General features: G+C 44.0%; 1 protein-coding gene across 1 annotated transcript in view; it reads left to right on the forward strand.

Annotated features, from left to right (window-relative positions):
* The first annotated feature begins 16 nt into the window (after positions 1-16).
* NDUFB11 (NADH:ubiquinone oxidoreductase subunit B11) overlaps positions 17-15,468 on the forward strand; it is a 95,775-nt gene continuing 80,323 nt past the window's right edge. Inside the window, exon 1 of the mRNA XM_015406167.1 lies at positions 17-226. Within this exon, the coding sequence (XP_015261653.1) occupies positions 38-226 (189 nt within the window). The 5' untranslated portion in view covers positions 17-37. The remainder of the gene's footprint in view (positions 227-15,468) is intronic.

A 15,468-nucleotide genomic window follows, 5' to 3' on the forward strand; every position in this document is an offset into this window, starting at 1 on the left:
CTTGCCCCATTTCCGCTTCCGGTTAGGTTTGTTGGCCATGGCTGCTTGGAGGAGCCTAGCGGGCGTGCAGAGGTTGCTGGGGTTACCGAGGCGGGCGGCCCGCGCGGCCTCCTCCGGGGGAGCCGCCAGCTCTGCCGCTCTCCAGGTGCCCCCAAGGGCGAGCCCGGCGGCGTTGACGCCTGCGCACGCTGAAGAGGAGGATGAGGAGGTTTCTGTTTATGTTAAGGTGAGAAGGGGCGGCGCTGGTGGGGCTCACGTGGGCGGGGAAAGGCCAGATGAGTGACAGCTAAGGGTAGAGTACTTGCCTCTGTTGAAAGACTGCTGTTTTGTATTTCTGGGGGAGTGGGGGAAATGTGCTTTTGAAAGAAAATAAAAGTCTTGAATATGTGACTGGAGTCATAATAAAGAAAAACAAACATCTCTTCTCACTCAGTGTACCAGGTCAGTGATCCCCAAGGTGGTGCCCGTGAGCAATGCTCCCTCTAAGGTTGTGGAGTCCTGTGAGCAAAAAATTCTACTTCGTGAGCTACTGGAATTAAAGTTGTGAGCGGGTGATTTGCCTACTGCATCAATTAGTTTGCTCTAGAGCAATGCTCCCTCTAAGCTGTGGAGTCTTGCGAGCAAAAATTCTGCTTCGTGAGGTACTGGCATTAAAGTTCTGAGCGAGCGATTTGGCTACTGCATCAATTAGTTTGCTTTGGAGCCCTCCTTCCTGAGCTGAGAGGAAAATGTGTGAGCCGGAGGCTAAAAAAACTGTGAGCTAGTTCACACTAACTCAGCTTAGAGGGAACACTGCCCATGAGCACCATGGGGTGTACAGTACTACTAGTGTGTTTTCTGGTGCTCACCTTTCCCAAAGCACTTTTTTTTCCTTAAAGGAAAGAGCTGATCTGTGCTTTTCTTCGTGTCCTTGGAGCAGTAGGTGTTTTTGAAGCGGCCAGGATGTATCGCCTTTCTGTCTTCAGGAAACACCTGTAGAGATACAGTTATTTTTGTTGCTGGTGGATGCTTGGCTTGGAACTTCCCAGAAGCTGGCAATTTCACCTAGTCTCCGTGGCAGCTACTTGGTGGAGATGGCCATTTGCTGTTCTGGAAACTCCAAAAGTGTGTACACATGGTCAACAAGGTTGGCGACACTGACCCTAGGCAGCAAACTGGCCTCTTGTTTGCTTACGGAGAACTACATCCAACCCCCCCCCCCCAAAAAAAAAATCTGGTCAGAGACAGGAGTGTTCTCTTTGGGTGAGATGTGGTAATGGATGCGGGGATTCTTTCATGCCTGCCATTAATTAGAATGGCCTGTTTCAGAATATCTGGGTTATGTTCTGACTTCTTCAAGTTTATGCCTGTGCTCAAAAAGGAAAAGAAATCTGTGCAACTTCGGTCTCTTTTGCTTCCAGCGAGTATCAGGTGGTGTATTCACCTGATGTGTTAAGTGGAAAACGTTCAGTGTAGGCTGTTAATATCTGAGGGTTTAATATTTTGATTTTACTGGTCTTTCAGATTTGTATACAAATTAATAAGTTACGTGTTGTAAGGAGCCACAGAAATACACTATGTAATTTGAAAGCATATCCAGATCCATTGGCGTGAAGGTGTATTAAGTGACTTCTGTGTTTGAGATAAGTCCTAGTGTCCGAACATTCTAACCTGTGCTCTGCATTCTGTTGTGTATGCCTGTCAATAGTCTAGCGGTACTTCAGTAAGAAAGTAGCTGGACTTGATCTTGTGAAACGGGCCCCAAAGTCATACCTGTCTATAAAATGGAGGTAGTGCTGCTTGTCTCGCAAGTTGTTCTGGAGACAAGCATAGTTAGACGCAGTTCCCGTGCATGTTTATAGGGAAGAAAGTTCCACTGAGTAACTTCCAAGTAAATGTGCAGAGGATGATACCTTTGAAGATCATTTTAGAGACTAAAAATGTAAGGCTTTTTGACTTGGTGGTTGTATGAGCTCAAAAATGGGCAAACTATTGGTTAGGGTGGCAAGAAAGAAAGCTGTCCTTTTGTTAGGCTTTGCTTATGTATCAGCCATGGTTTGTAGTTTAAAGATTTTTCTGTCAGAGCAAAAGTTACCTAGCTGTTAAGTCTTCTGCACTCCTCAGTAAGCATTGCAGTCCTTCCAGGTTTTGATTGCTGTTGGATTTTTTTCAGATTTATTTTCCTTTTTAGAAAGGAACACCCTGGGGGGGGGGAAATGTGTGTGGTTTGGGGAGATATTCTCCTCTCTATCACAGTTCCCTCTTTTAAAACTGTTTTAATACTCTCATTGTATTAAATACTGTTTTAATACTCTCATTGTACTGGGGAGGGTGGTCTATAAATTTAATAAATAATGATAATAATTGTATTCTTAGACAAAATGCCTCGAGTGCCACCGGAGCACTTACCTTCATTTTGATGGTCTCAGCAGACTCGTTGAATAATAATAATAATAATAATAATAATAATAATAATAATAATAATATACTTTATTGTCATTGTACATAGTACAACGAAATTAAAGGTGCAGTCATTCGGTGATCTACAACCATACTCATACACTCACACAACCATTCACAACCATCCCATAACTCCCTTAAGGTTCACATTGCAACTTAAACCACCAATGTCACCCAAATTCCAATTTCCAATCAGGAGACCCACTTTACAAAGCAGCCTGGTTATGCTGGTGTTTATTGCAAAATGCTGGGAGGGAAATGTGTGCCCTGCGGCATGCAGGGGACATGCCAGTCAAACCCTTTATATCTTCTCTTAGTGCCTCCCGTGCTTGTCACTGTAAGCACCAGTAGAGCACTTATGTACCTCAGGTGCAAATTGCTTGTACTTTGATTTTTTTGCCATCAAGTCACAGCTGACTTATAGGGACTCCATATGGTTTTCAAGGCAAGAGACATTCAGAGGTAGTTTACTATTGCCTGGTATTCCTTGGTGGTCTCCCATGCATGTACTTACCAGGACCAACCCTGCTTTGCTTCCAAGTTCTGATGAAATTGGGTGAGTCTGGGATATCCAGGTAAGGGATAGAGATGGGAATATCCAGAATTCCAGTGCATGTAAAATTTAACAACTAGGCACTATTTTTCTGATTAAGTTTAGGACTGAATTGGCCTTGCTCCTCATGTCTGCCAATCTGAAGCTGTTTTTTTAAGTGTGTCCTTAACTTTCTTTTGCACAGCTTTAAAAGGGAAGTAGCCCTATTCTTCATCCTTGCTTCTGACAGCTATTAGCTGTGGTAGTAAAATAGAACCCTGAATGCTCAGAAGCAGTTGCACCAGGCGTGTCAAACATGTGGCCCAGGGGCCAGATCAGGCCCTCGGAGGGCTTCTATGAGGCCTGCAGTGGAACTGGCTGTCTTCTGCTGCTTCTTCCAGTTCTGCTGCTGCTGCATTGTTATAGGTTTGCAGCTTACAGATACACGCCTGAACAGCATACTCAAGATTGCAACAGCACAGACATTTTGATGCAGTAATTCAGAGCAAGAGGTGTCTGTTATCAGACAGACTGCTAATGTTTTAAGCATGTTTTTATTTTAAGTAAAAGAACAACCTTTGTGTTTGTGTCCTTTATAAAGTTTATATCTCCACTACCTAGCATTACATTTTATGACACACATGGTCCAGCCCAACAAGGTCTCATTTATGTCAGATCCGGACCCTCATAACAAATGAGTTCGACACCCCTGAGTTACACCTTTGATGATCCCAAGGATAAACAACAGGGGAGGCCTCTAGCTTACCACTGCTTGTGGGCCTTTGCAGATGGTTTTGCAAATTGTTCTTGGGAGGTCTCTATTTAAATTAAAAGGTAAGCAGAACGTTAAAGGGTTATTAGGCACAGTGAGCCGATCAATACTAGGTCAATGGAGGCAGAGCGAGAGAGAAACGGTTGAACCTTAAACAGTTATACCCTTCTAAGGCCATTTTGTGCGTAGAAGGTTATGGCTGTATTCAGGGGTCATTTCATAGAAAAAGAGGTGCAGGAGCTCATTAGCATAACTAATTAACATAACTCATTTGCATATGCCACACCCCCTGACATCACCGGAAGTGTGTCAGAAGGCAACACCCACCACTCGGGCTCCAGTGCACTGTTTTGGGTTGCTAGCTATTGGGGGTGGCAGGAGGCACGTGCAGATCTGTCCTCGCAGAGGAGGGAGAGCTTGTGCCTGAATAAAACTTGGTCTTAAAGGTGCCACTGGACTGTTTTGGACTGGGGGGCTGGGGGGGGGAGCTCTGCAACTTACCTGTTCTTCCTCTGACTGAGGGCTGCTGGGAGCAGGGGGCGGGGCTTGTTGCATGTGCCCGCCCCCTGGGCTCTTTACTGCCGGAGCTCCGCTCCTGTGCGCTCCTGCAGGAAATGACCCCTGGTTGTATTTAGGATTGCCCTGTAAGTCTAGGCTAGCAGTACTGCAGAGAGGATAGCTTGTTAAATATGAGTGCAGATGTTTTGGCGTGTCCCATTCAGAACCACTGCTGGCGGGTGTGTTGCATGAGAGCATAACATCAATCTTCTGTGGTGATTCCTCGCTATCTTGGAATAGCCTGGCTTATTTATTGATTCCGTACTGCATTTTATTATTGTTTTTAACTTATTTATTGTCTCATTCTGTTGTAAGCGTCCCTGAGCCCTGCTCGCAGGGAAGGGTGGCCTAAAAGTCCAAATAATAATTAATCCAAATCAGATGCATGGGAAGCTTCATAGATCGGGGGGGAAAAAATGCTAGAAAGTGCCTGCCATTCCTGTGTTTGCAAATGGGGCGATCTTTCCATTTTTCAGTTAACTCTTGTTGGGTATTACAAGTTGAAAACACTCAGTATATCTGGGGTTAAATGTTTGTTTATGTTACTCACAGGAAGTCACATGTTTCTCATGTAACCAATGTTCTTTAGCTGTAGAAGACCCGGGAATTTTCTCCCTAATCTAGGAATTTGATTGGGACTAAAGTGTCAAGGTGTATTAGCATTTTATGGCTTCTCTTCCCATCTTTGTTTGGTGTTCTGAAGAAGAAGAATAGCCATAATCTCTCTCTTCTAGTTTTGTCTTTGTAGAGTAAGGATGTAGCCGATTTTGCTCTGTTGTTATTTTCATCCCAGTTACCCTTCCCATGCTAGAATTTAGTAAAAACTTTATATTTTAATCACACATGGACTCTCTGAGTCTGAATTATTTTATTCCGGGACTGCTGGACTATCTTATCTCTGCTAAATACCATTTTTTCAATATCTCACTATCACCCAACAACTCTCAAATGTCAGAAGCCCGTTGCATGCTTTGGACACTGCCATCTACAAAAGCAGTTCAACAGCAAAGTGATAAAACATAGTCCAGTCTTCTTGCCGCAACTGAATCAGAGCGGGGAAATGTCATTGGGCCGGGGTAGAGTTTCCTGAACTTCAGGGATGCCAACTTTGTACTGCTGATGCAGTGATCCTTGGCAACCCTTTTTCTTTTTCTTTCTCAGTCCCTCTTGAACTCTTTCCTGTTCTGGGTGACCTTTTTGCACTTCCGAATTTCTTCCAGTCCCTGGATTGCCTGGTGGTCCCTTCTGAGCGTCTCTGATAGTGCCGATGGTCACTGCTTCTGCCAATAGCTTGGTGTAATTGCTTGTAGCACTATTGGGGGTAGGGATCTTTTCGGAACTATTCACAAGGTGAAATCAGGAGCGGCTTTAGACTTGCAGTCACCATCCACGGCTCTCAGGGCCAGGAAAGGGGACGTGTAATCCCTAGACCCACGTCCATTCTTTCTCCATGTGCCGTCTCAGGGCCGGGGGCGGAATTTTTATACCCTGCTTTTGTCTCCTGGGCGTTCCGTGCGCCTTGGGACATGAGGGAACCTTTACCTTTACATTTTGTCTACCTTAAGGAGTCTCAAAGCAGCTTACAGTCACTTTCCCTTCCTCTCCCCACAACAGGCACCTTGTGAGGTAGGCACCGGGCTTCAGGTGGAGGAGGAGTGGGGAATCAAACATGGTTCTCTACATTAGAGGCCACCACTCCTAACCACTATGCCACTCTGGCTCTTAACCACTGCACCACGCTGCAGAGGCCCCCAAAGCTCTGCCCGATGACTTACTTACCTTGCCACTTCGGAAGTCCTGCGGTAAAACCTTTACTTGCTAACCCCTCAAATATGAAGGAGAGGTCTGGCTATCTGCCACAGACCATTACAGTATCTGTCTCCCGTTGTACAACCGTCTTGAAGGCTACCCAACTGAAGTTCCCTGGAACTGTGCCAACCCTGATTATGGCTGTTCCATAGTGCGGCTGTACAAGCACGGCAGCTGGTGTGGGGATACAGCATTCTGAAACTCTCGGGGTTTGGTTTAATAAAAAGAAAAAGAAAATCTCTGGTTCTTCAGATTGTAAAGAGAGGCTTGCAGGTGTACAGTCAATGAAACCTCCAGAAGCCACTGAGGAGTGGGGTGGGGGAGCCAAACGAGGTGGCCAGCGGCGTGGCGTTTCCATGCTCTGGTAGACAAAAATGCCTCTGGAGACTCCAAAATTCATTCAGGCTTCTTGTATGCTTTTCATCATGGTCAGATCGTCTTGTTCTGCAAAGGACGGATACGATAGAATAGGATAGGCTGAAGTGTCTTGTTCTTCTTAGTTAAGTGGGGAAAAGGTGACTGAAGGGCGATGTCATAGAGCTTGACAAAATCAAGCGTGGTATGCCAAAAGTGGCTTTAAAGGGAGGGGCAGGGATAGATTCGTGGAGTGTAGATACATCAGTGGCTGCTAGCCATGGTGAGCAAAAGCAGCCTCCATTTCCAGAAGCAGTAAACCTCTGAAACTCTGTGTTGGGAGGCAGCGTTGAGGGGGGAAGGCCTCGGTTGCTTTGTCCTGTTCGTTGGCCCTCTGCTGTGTTGAGGCAGGGTGCTGGACTAGATGAACCAGTTCTCTGCTCCGGGGGGGGGGGGGGGGGGCGCCCTTTTGTTTTTAAACGACTTCTTTCTCCCTTTTCGCATAATTCGAGTACTCAGAGATGCCCTAGGGTTGGCTGTAGATTCAAGGCAAATGCAAGGGGATACTACAGTGCACAAGGAGAAACTCCCACAAGGCTTAGTTTCAAAAAGGGGGTCGCCAGACTTCTAAAGGACCGGTCAGCTGCTGGCTGTTCGTCGTAGGTGCTGCATGGGACCTCTGGGGTCTGAGGCAGAATGCTTTTGAACGTCAGGTGCAGGGGGGCCGTCAGCAGACAAGGACTTGGCTCCAGTGGGCCTTGCTTATGTGCTTTCCGGGCGCATTCAACCGACCACGATGGTTTAGGTGGGCCACTGCTCTGGTCCGGCGTGGCTGTTAAGAGAGCTCTTCCTCCTGAGCCTGTCTTGCTGTTCCCTGTACTTGCCCTGCTGTGACCCGAATGTCCAAGGCTAGTCTGATCTCAGAAGCTAAGTGGGGCTGGCCCCGGTTAGTATCGGGATAGGAGGTCACCACGGAAGTCCAGGGGTTGCTACACAGAGGCAGCGAATGGCAAACCACCTCTGCTTGTCTCTGCTGTGACCTGGATTGCCCAGGCTAGCCCGTTCTTGTCAGCTCTCAGAAGCTGAGCAGGGTCGGCCTTGCTTAGTATTTGGATGGGAGACCATCAAGGCAGTCCAGGGTGGCTGTGCAGAGGCAGGCGATGGCAAACCCACCTCTTTTTGTCTCCGCCCTGACCTGGATGGGCCAAGCTACCCCTGTCTCGTCAGATCTTAGGAGCTAAGCAGGGATAGCCCTGGTTAGTATTTGGATGGGAGACCACCGGAGGAATAACAGGGCCGCAACACAGAGGCAGGCAATGGCAAACCACCTCTGAACAGCTCTTTCCTTGTAGACACAAGGGATTACATAAGAACATAAGAGAAGCCATGTTGGATCAGGCCAGTGGCCCATCCAGTCCAACACTCTGGTCACGCAGTGGCCCAAAACCAGGTGCCATCAGGAGGTCCACCAGCAGGGCCAGGACTCCAGAAGCCTTCCCACTGTTGCCCCACCAAGCACCAAGAACACTGAGCATCACTGCCCAAGACACAGTGTTCCATCCATACCATGTGGCTAAGAGCCACTGATGGACCTCTGCTTCAGGTATTTATTGAGTCCCCTCTTGAAGCCCCATCGCTCCTTGGCAAATAGAAGGGGAAGTCATGGAAGTAGTGACAGACTTCACGTTCCTGGGATCCCAGATCACCGCAGACTGTGACAGCAGCCATGAAATTAAAAGACGCCTGCTCCTTGGGAGGAAAGCGATGGCGAACCTAAACAGCATGATAAAAAGTAGAGACATCACCCTGCCAACAAAAGTCCGCATGGTCAAAGCAATGGTATTCCCAGTAGTCATGTATGGCTGCGAGAGTTGGACGATAAGGAAGGCCGAGCGCCGAAGAATAGATGCTTTTGAACTATGGTGCTGGAGGAGACTCTTGAGAGTCCCTTGGACTGCAAGAAGAACAAATCAGTCAATCCTCAAAGAAATCAACCCTGACTGTTCCCTGGAAGGCCAGATAATGAAACTGAAGCTCAAATACTTTGGCCACCAAATGAGAAGGGAGCACTCACTGGAGAAGACCCTGATGCTGGGAAAGATTGAAGGTCAAAGAAGACGGGGACGGCAAAGGATGAGATGGTTAGACAGTGTCATCACAAGCGGGAATTAAGATTGCTGGGGAAAAGATCAACAACCTCAGATATGCAGACGATACCACTCTGATGGCAGAAAGTGAAGAGGACCTCAAGAGCCTCTTGCTCAGGGTAAAAGAGGAGAGCGCAAAAGTGGGCTTGAAGCTCAACATCAAAAAAACTAAGATCATGGCATCCGGCCCCATCACTCCTTGGCAAATAGAAGGGGAAGCTGTGGAAGTAGTGACAGACTTCACGTTCCTGGGATCCCAAATCACCGCAGACTGTGACTGCAGCCATGAAATTAAAAGACGCCTGCTCCTTGGGAGGAAAGCGATGGGGAACCTAAACAGCATGATAAAAAGTAGAGACATCACCCTGCCAACGAAAGTCCGCATGGTCAAAGCAATGGTATTCTCAGTAGTCATGTATGGCTGCGAGAGTTGGACTATAAGGAAGGCCGAGCGCCGAAGAATAGATTCTTTTGAACTATGTTGCTGGAGAAGACTCTCGAGTCCCTTGGACTGCCAGGAGATCAAATCAGTCAATCCTAAAAGAAATCAACCCTGACTGTTCCCTGGAAGGCCAGATAATGAAACTGAAGCTCAAATACTTTGGCCACGACTTCCGGGGGCGGGACTTAAGGTGATGGCTGCCTGAACCTTTGGCTCCGCCGATCCCGTCCCAACTCAACCCCCAAAATAACATTAAACAGCAAAAATCGCACACGCCATTTATGCAGCACAACACTATTAAACAATCACAACCCTCGACGAAAAAGCTGAAGAAGGACAAAGACAGGTCAGAACTCTCTAATCTTAACTCGACTCCGGGCCCTGAGGAACGATCAGTAGATAAGATGGCGGCCGCTACTACTGAAACTGACAAGATCGCGCCAATTTCGGCAGCGGACTTGAAAGACGCTTTAATAGCCATGGAAAAGACCTTCTTTACCCATGTTAATACCATGTTCCAACCACTATATGAAAGGCTCGAAAATACAGAAAAAAACATGAAAGAAACTCATCACACAGCGGAGATGGCCATACAGAACAGTTTAGCGAATCAAGACAACATAAGACAGATGCAACAAACTGAGGAACTTTTGGCCGAAAAAACTATGAAACTAGATCTCACCATACGGCAGAACAATCTGAAACTCAGAGGCTTGAAGGAGGACGTGGAAAAATCCGGAGATCTTGCATTCCACTTATCAACGTGGCTAGCCCAAGTGGTCGGTACGGAAGGAGACCAATCGCCCACAATCACCAAAGCGTTTCGTCTAGGTCCAACCACTCTGCTGAAAACAAGACCCTCTAGAGATGTCATGATTACCCTGATAGACAATAGATTTCGGAAAAGAATATTAACCTATGCACGAAAGAATGGCCATCTTGATTATAGCGGCCAGAAAGTGGAAGTCTACCCGGACCTCCCCAGAGAAGCCCTTCAGAAACGTAAAGAATTGAAACTGGTCACTACCGCCTTAAGAGAAGCTGAAATAAAATATACTTGGCTGACTCCGCTTGTTCTACAATTTTCCCTCCGAGGGAAAACACACAAGATCTCTGATAAAGAGAATGGCATGAACTTACTATCCCACCTCAATGTTGGAGCGGCCATGGATTTCTCCAATCAAACAAACAAACGACGGCACTCCACCACATCGCCTGTCTCGTCCGACGCTGAAGAAGCCGATAACTGACTGAAACTGACAAAAGCTGTCCCGGATCCTGGCGAAGTCTGAAAGATCTCCATTTACTCCATCAAAGGCTTTTGCTCTTTTCATGCACTTGAGCAACACCCTGTACTGACTACGCCTCCATGACAATCTCACCAGGCAAACTCTCCACGCTCAGTCTCAGCATTGCATCCTTGCGGGAAGCAGAGCCACGTTTCGGGATCACTCCAAGGCAATGCTGTAACTGACCGCGCGTCATGAAAATCTCAATACTTAAAGTGCATGCCGTTTTTGTATTATGTTTTTTATTCTGATGCAAAAGCTTCTTGACACAATAGTCTGTTGCTGTTCTTGTCTGATTAAACTTTAAATATTTAAAAGGGGGTTGAGGGGGGAGGGGGGAGGGAGACCGCTATTCCTTCTTGAGGTTTTGCACTTGATTGTTTTTTCTCTGGAATACTCACTGGGGATATAAGAGAAGGGCAGGGAGCTCCCCAGTCTTCCTCTCTCAGTTTTAAGAGAGTGGAAGTTCAGAGAAAAATATACAATATTGTGTTATTATAAGAATTAGTATTAATAAATAACTAAAATACATTACCAATAACATTGGTAACATCTAATTAAATTTATTCACTTAAAAATAAAAACATCCTACCGTTTAGATACAAATTTGCTCATACTAATATTTTTTTTTATTATTATTATTATTTTAAACTTTTAATAACTTTTTTTTACCCTAATATCGCACTGTTGAAGTTATTTTTATTGAGCCTAGTTTAACCAAATCACATTTGTACATATAAATTGTTAACCAACCTCACAATTTTATTGTATTGATTGTATATATCTTACTGTTCTACAACCACTGAGTTAATTGACTCAATTTTTTTCAACATTCTTACATTTCTCTAGTCCTCCTTGAGAATAAGGGTAACACATCTTGCAGATTTCAATCAATTGTCTTAAGATTTATTATTGTGTGTACTGACAATCATAAGTTACATCAGCTTTATCATATACCACAATCATAATTAATTAATTTGGTGTCACAATCCTATACTCCAACGTCTGCAATAACTAAAAACCTAGCCTAACCCTATTTTACCTTGAACTTTGTACATCACAGTGTATCTGAACTATTTTGGTGAAGTGTACAGAATAAGTTTTAACATTAATTATTTGACATTTTGATCTGACTAACCCACAACTAAAAATTAATTGCCTATCTTTGATTTCTTACTCCCTTCAGAACTAGCTCTCTTGACATCTGACTCCCAAGACTCATAATCTTACTTACCATCTGAGGATTGTCGCAGACCACATCCCAAACTTACCTTCAGGTTCATACTTCAGAAGCATCCCGCAGCAGGTAGGAAACCCAACTTGCACTAAATTGATACATGATGGCTGGTTGTGTTAAAATCATCTCAAACAATGTAAAAGGCCTGAACCATCCCATAAAAAAGCGTAGAGTCCTCACTGATCTGATGAAACTGAATCCTGATATCATCCTTCTACAGGAGACTCATTTGAAAAAGTCGGAACGTATGGTTTTCAAGACTCCTAAATTCCCCAATCAATTCCTAGCCCCCGGTAGCTCGAATTCTCGTGGTGTGGCTATTCTCCTTTCTCGCAACATACATTTCACTTTAGACCAATCATTGATTGACCCAAATGGTAGATACCTTTTTATAAAAGGCACCATGGATAACAAAAAAATGACCATTGCTACAATATACGCTCCCAACGAAGGGCAGCTAACATTCATTGAATCCACTCTCACCCTTCTAAAAACGTTTGCGGAAGGGGAAATTCTGCTAGGTGGAGACTTTAATTACATTGTGGATAACTTCCTTGATAAATCTCACCATCTTCCACATTGCAACATCCCTAAAAACAAGCTCACAAAATTAGATGGCTTATTCAAAACGCACAACCTCACTGATATCTGGAGACTAAAACATCCTGGGGAGCATGATTACACCTATTTTTCAGCACGACACACGGTCCATTCCAGGATCGACTTTATCTTACTATCTCCATCTCTCATCCAACACGTAGATAGCTCAACCATAGAACCGCACAGGTGGTCAGACCATGATATACTCACTTGCTCACTCATTAAACAAGAAAATATAAAGACAAATAAACAATGGTCGCTGAATATATCTTTATTGCAAAATCAACAATTCACAGAACATCTGGAAGAGGAAATCAAGAATTACATGCTTAACAACAACACACAAGAGACTTCTCCCTGTGTAATATGGGACGCCTTGAAACCAGTACTCCGGGGATCGATCATCTCAAAAGCTGCATACCTAAATAAACAAAAGAACAAATTAAAATCAGATACCATAAAAAACATCACACTTCTAGATCAACAACACAAAATATCAGGATCACAAAGCATAAGAAAAGAACTAGAGTCCGAAAGGAAAAAACTGGAAATATTGGACACTTCTAACATCAAAAAACAGTTACTTTATACTAAACAAAAATACTGGGTCAAATCTCCACGTAGTCTAAAACTACTTGCCCATAAAGTGAAAGAGCAAGCTGATAACAGGCATATATCTGCAATTCTAACTAAACAAGGTGAGGTAGTAAATCAAACAGACAAAATACTACAAAGATTCCATGAATATTATTCAGAACTATATTCACAAACCCCGATAGACCAAGTCACCTTCAATGCAGAATCCAAACGCTTCCCAGTACATACGAGATTGTCTACTGATGACAAGAGTTTCATGGAAGCTCCCATAACGGAACAAGAAATTTTAGATACTATCCGGTCACTCAAAAATGGGAAAACACCTGGGCCAGATGGATTCCCATCAGAATTCTACAAGAAATTTAAATATCTCTTGTCCAAACAAATGGCAATAACATTCAACCACATCTTGAACTCAGGAACCATACCCACCTCATGGAATCTAGCAACCACGGTAGTAATCCCCAAACCAGACAAAAACCCTTTGCACACAACTTCATATCGTCCAATATCCCTCCTCAACCAGGATCAGAAAATTTTTACGGCCATACTGGCCAAAAGGATTAATACTTTCATACCAAATTACATACACCATGACCAAGCAGGATTTATACCCACCAGGGACCTTTCAGATAACACTCTGAGAACGCTGCAACTATTACAACACTGCCAACACACCAAAATCCCAGCAGCCTTTCTAAGTCTTGACATCGAAAAAGCTTTCGATACGGTTTCTTTTAAATACCTATGCCACGTCCTACATGAAATGAATTTCGGGCCCAAATTTATACAGACCATTCAGAACCTATACAAAACCCCCACCACGAAACTAAAACTGAATGGCACATTCTCTAATCCTATCAATCTTGAAAAGGGAACTAGGCAAGGATGCCCTCTATCCCCTCTCCTTTTCGCCATCGCCATCGAACCCTTAGCCCACGCTATTAGACAGGAAAAAAACATTAAAGGAGTACTCTCTAAGCACATGGAACACAAAATGTCGCTTTTTGCTGATGACATGTTACTGTACATTTCAGACCCTATAAATTCCATACCCCCACTAAAATCAATACTAAACTCTTTCAAACTAATATCTGGCCTCAATATAAATGACTCAAAATCACAAATCATCCCAATTCTTTTAACTCCAACGGTCATGGCCACATTAACGAAAACTCACAAATTTACGATGATCACTGAATCATTTAGGTACCTAGGAATTGAAGTACCAATAAATCTCAACAAACTCCTAGCGAACAACTATCATAAAACACACAATTTGGTCTTAAAAGACATACAACGTTGGGAAAAGCTGAATCTATCTTGGATGGAAAGATTTCACTTAATTAAATCTTTTATTTTACCTAAATTTTTATTTTTATTTAGAACATTACCCATCTCCATTTCAAGTAGGGATTTAACTACCTGGCAAACAACACTAAGACGATTCCTATGGAAAAATAAAAAACCCCGTATAGGTCATCAAATCCTACGTCGACCCAAAATTAGAGGAGGGTATGGACTCCCAGACCTCTCTACTTATTATAAAGCGATCCTACTAACTAACATCATCAGAATGCAAAGAACCCAAAACTCACCTCCTTGGGTAAGCCTGACAGCAGACATCTCTAAAGTTCCAACAACGGATACTTTAGTTTGGGGGAACACTAGCAAGCCTAATCTGCATCTCAAACAAAACAAAATCATAAACCCTTCCATACAATACTGGAATAGGATAAAAAGAAAACTGCTCCCCAACACATCCAGACTTACCACACTTGCTTCTCAATTATGGTTCCAAAACACTGTGTCACCAGACCTCGCCTTAAAGCTGGAAAATGCTCACATATTTAGGTTCTGTGACATTATAACTAAAGATGGTCTCTACCCCAAAACCATGCTGGAAAATAAACTCAAATCCAAACTCCCATGGTACACTTACCTACAAATCCAACATGCTATAACACATGATAAACTTAGAGATACTATGTCCCAACCACTTACTAAGCTAGAGTTTATTATTAAACAATTTAGTGCTCAAAACAGAGGCCTGATATCCCACACTTACAAAATGCTACTAGATACCTTTGAAACTCCCTCACTTTCCTACCAACAACCTTGGCAAGAAGATTGCCTAACAACACTAGATGATAATACTTGGACCAGAATTTGGAAATCCAGTATTGTGGACTCCAAATCCTATTCCCTAGACTTCCACAGACTCAAAATAAACGCAAGATGGTACCTAACCCCTCAAACCTTAGCACGAATATCCCCAAAATATCCGCCATACTGTTGGAAAGGATGTGGTCAAATCGGAACATTTGCACACTGTTGGTGGCTATGTACTCACATTTGCCCTTTCTGGATGGAGATACTGCAGAAAATCAAACAAATCCTTGGCATAGATCTTACCTGCACTCCTGAAAACTTAATGTTGGATATCTGGCCAGAAAGTATCGATCAACACCACCACAAAAGCATACTCAAAACAATGCTCTACGCAGCAAGAACCTCAATAGCCTCAAAATGGAAAAATCCTAACCCACCCACTATACAAGACTGGTTCCAAAAACTCTGGGACCAATACATAATGGAAAGCATCACCGGGAGATGCAATACAGCCAGAACAAACCAGCCAGATCTGAAATTTAGTGCAAAGTGGTTTCCTATACTTACCTTTTTAGAAGCG

This window comes from Gekko japonicus, unplaced genomic scaffold, assembly GCF_001447785.1.
Source record: "Gekko japonicus isolate JY-2015 unplaced genomic scaffold, Gekko_japonicus_V1.1 scaffold1076, whole genome shotgun sequence".
NCBI classification, from domain to species: Eukaryota; Metazoa; Chordata; class Lepidosauria; order Squamata; family Gekkonidae; genus Gekko; species Gekko japonicus.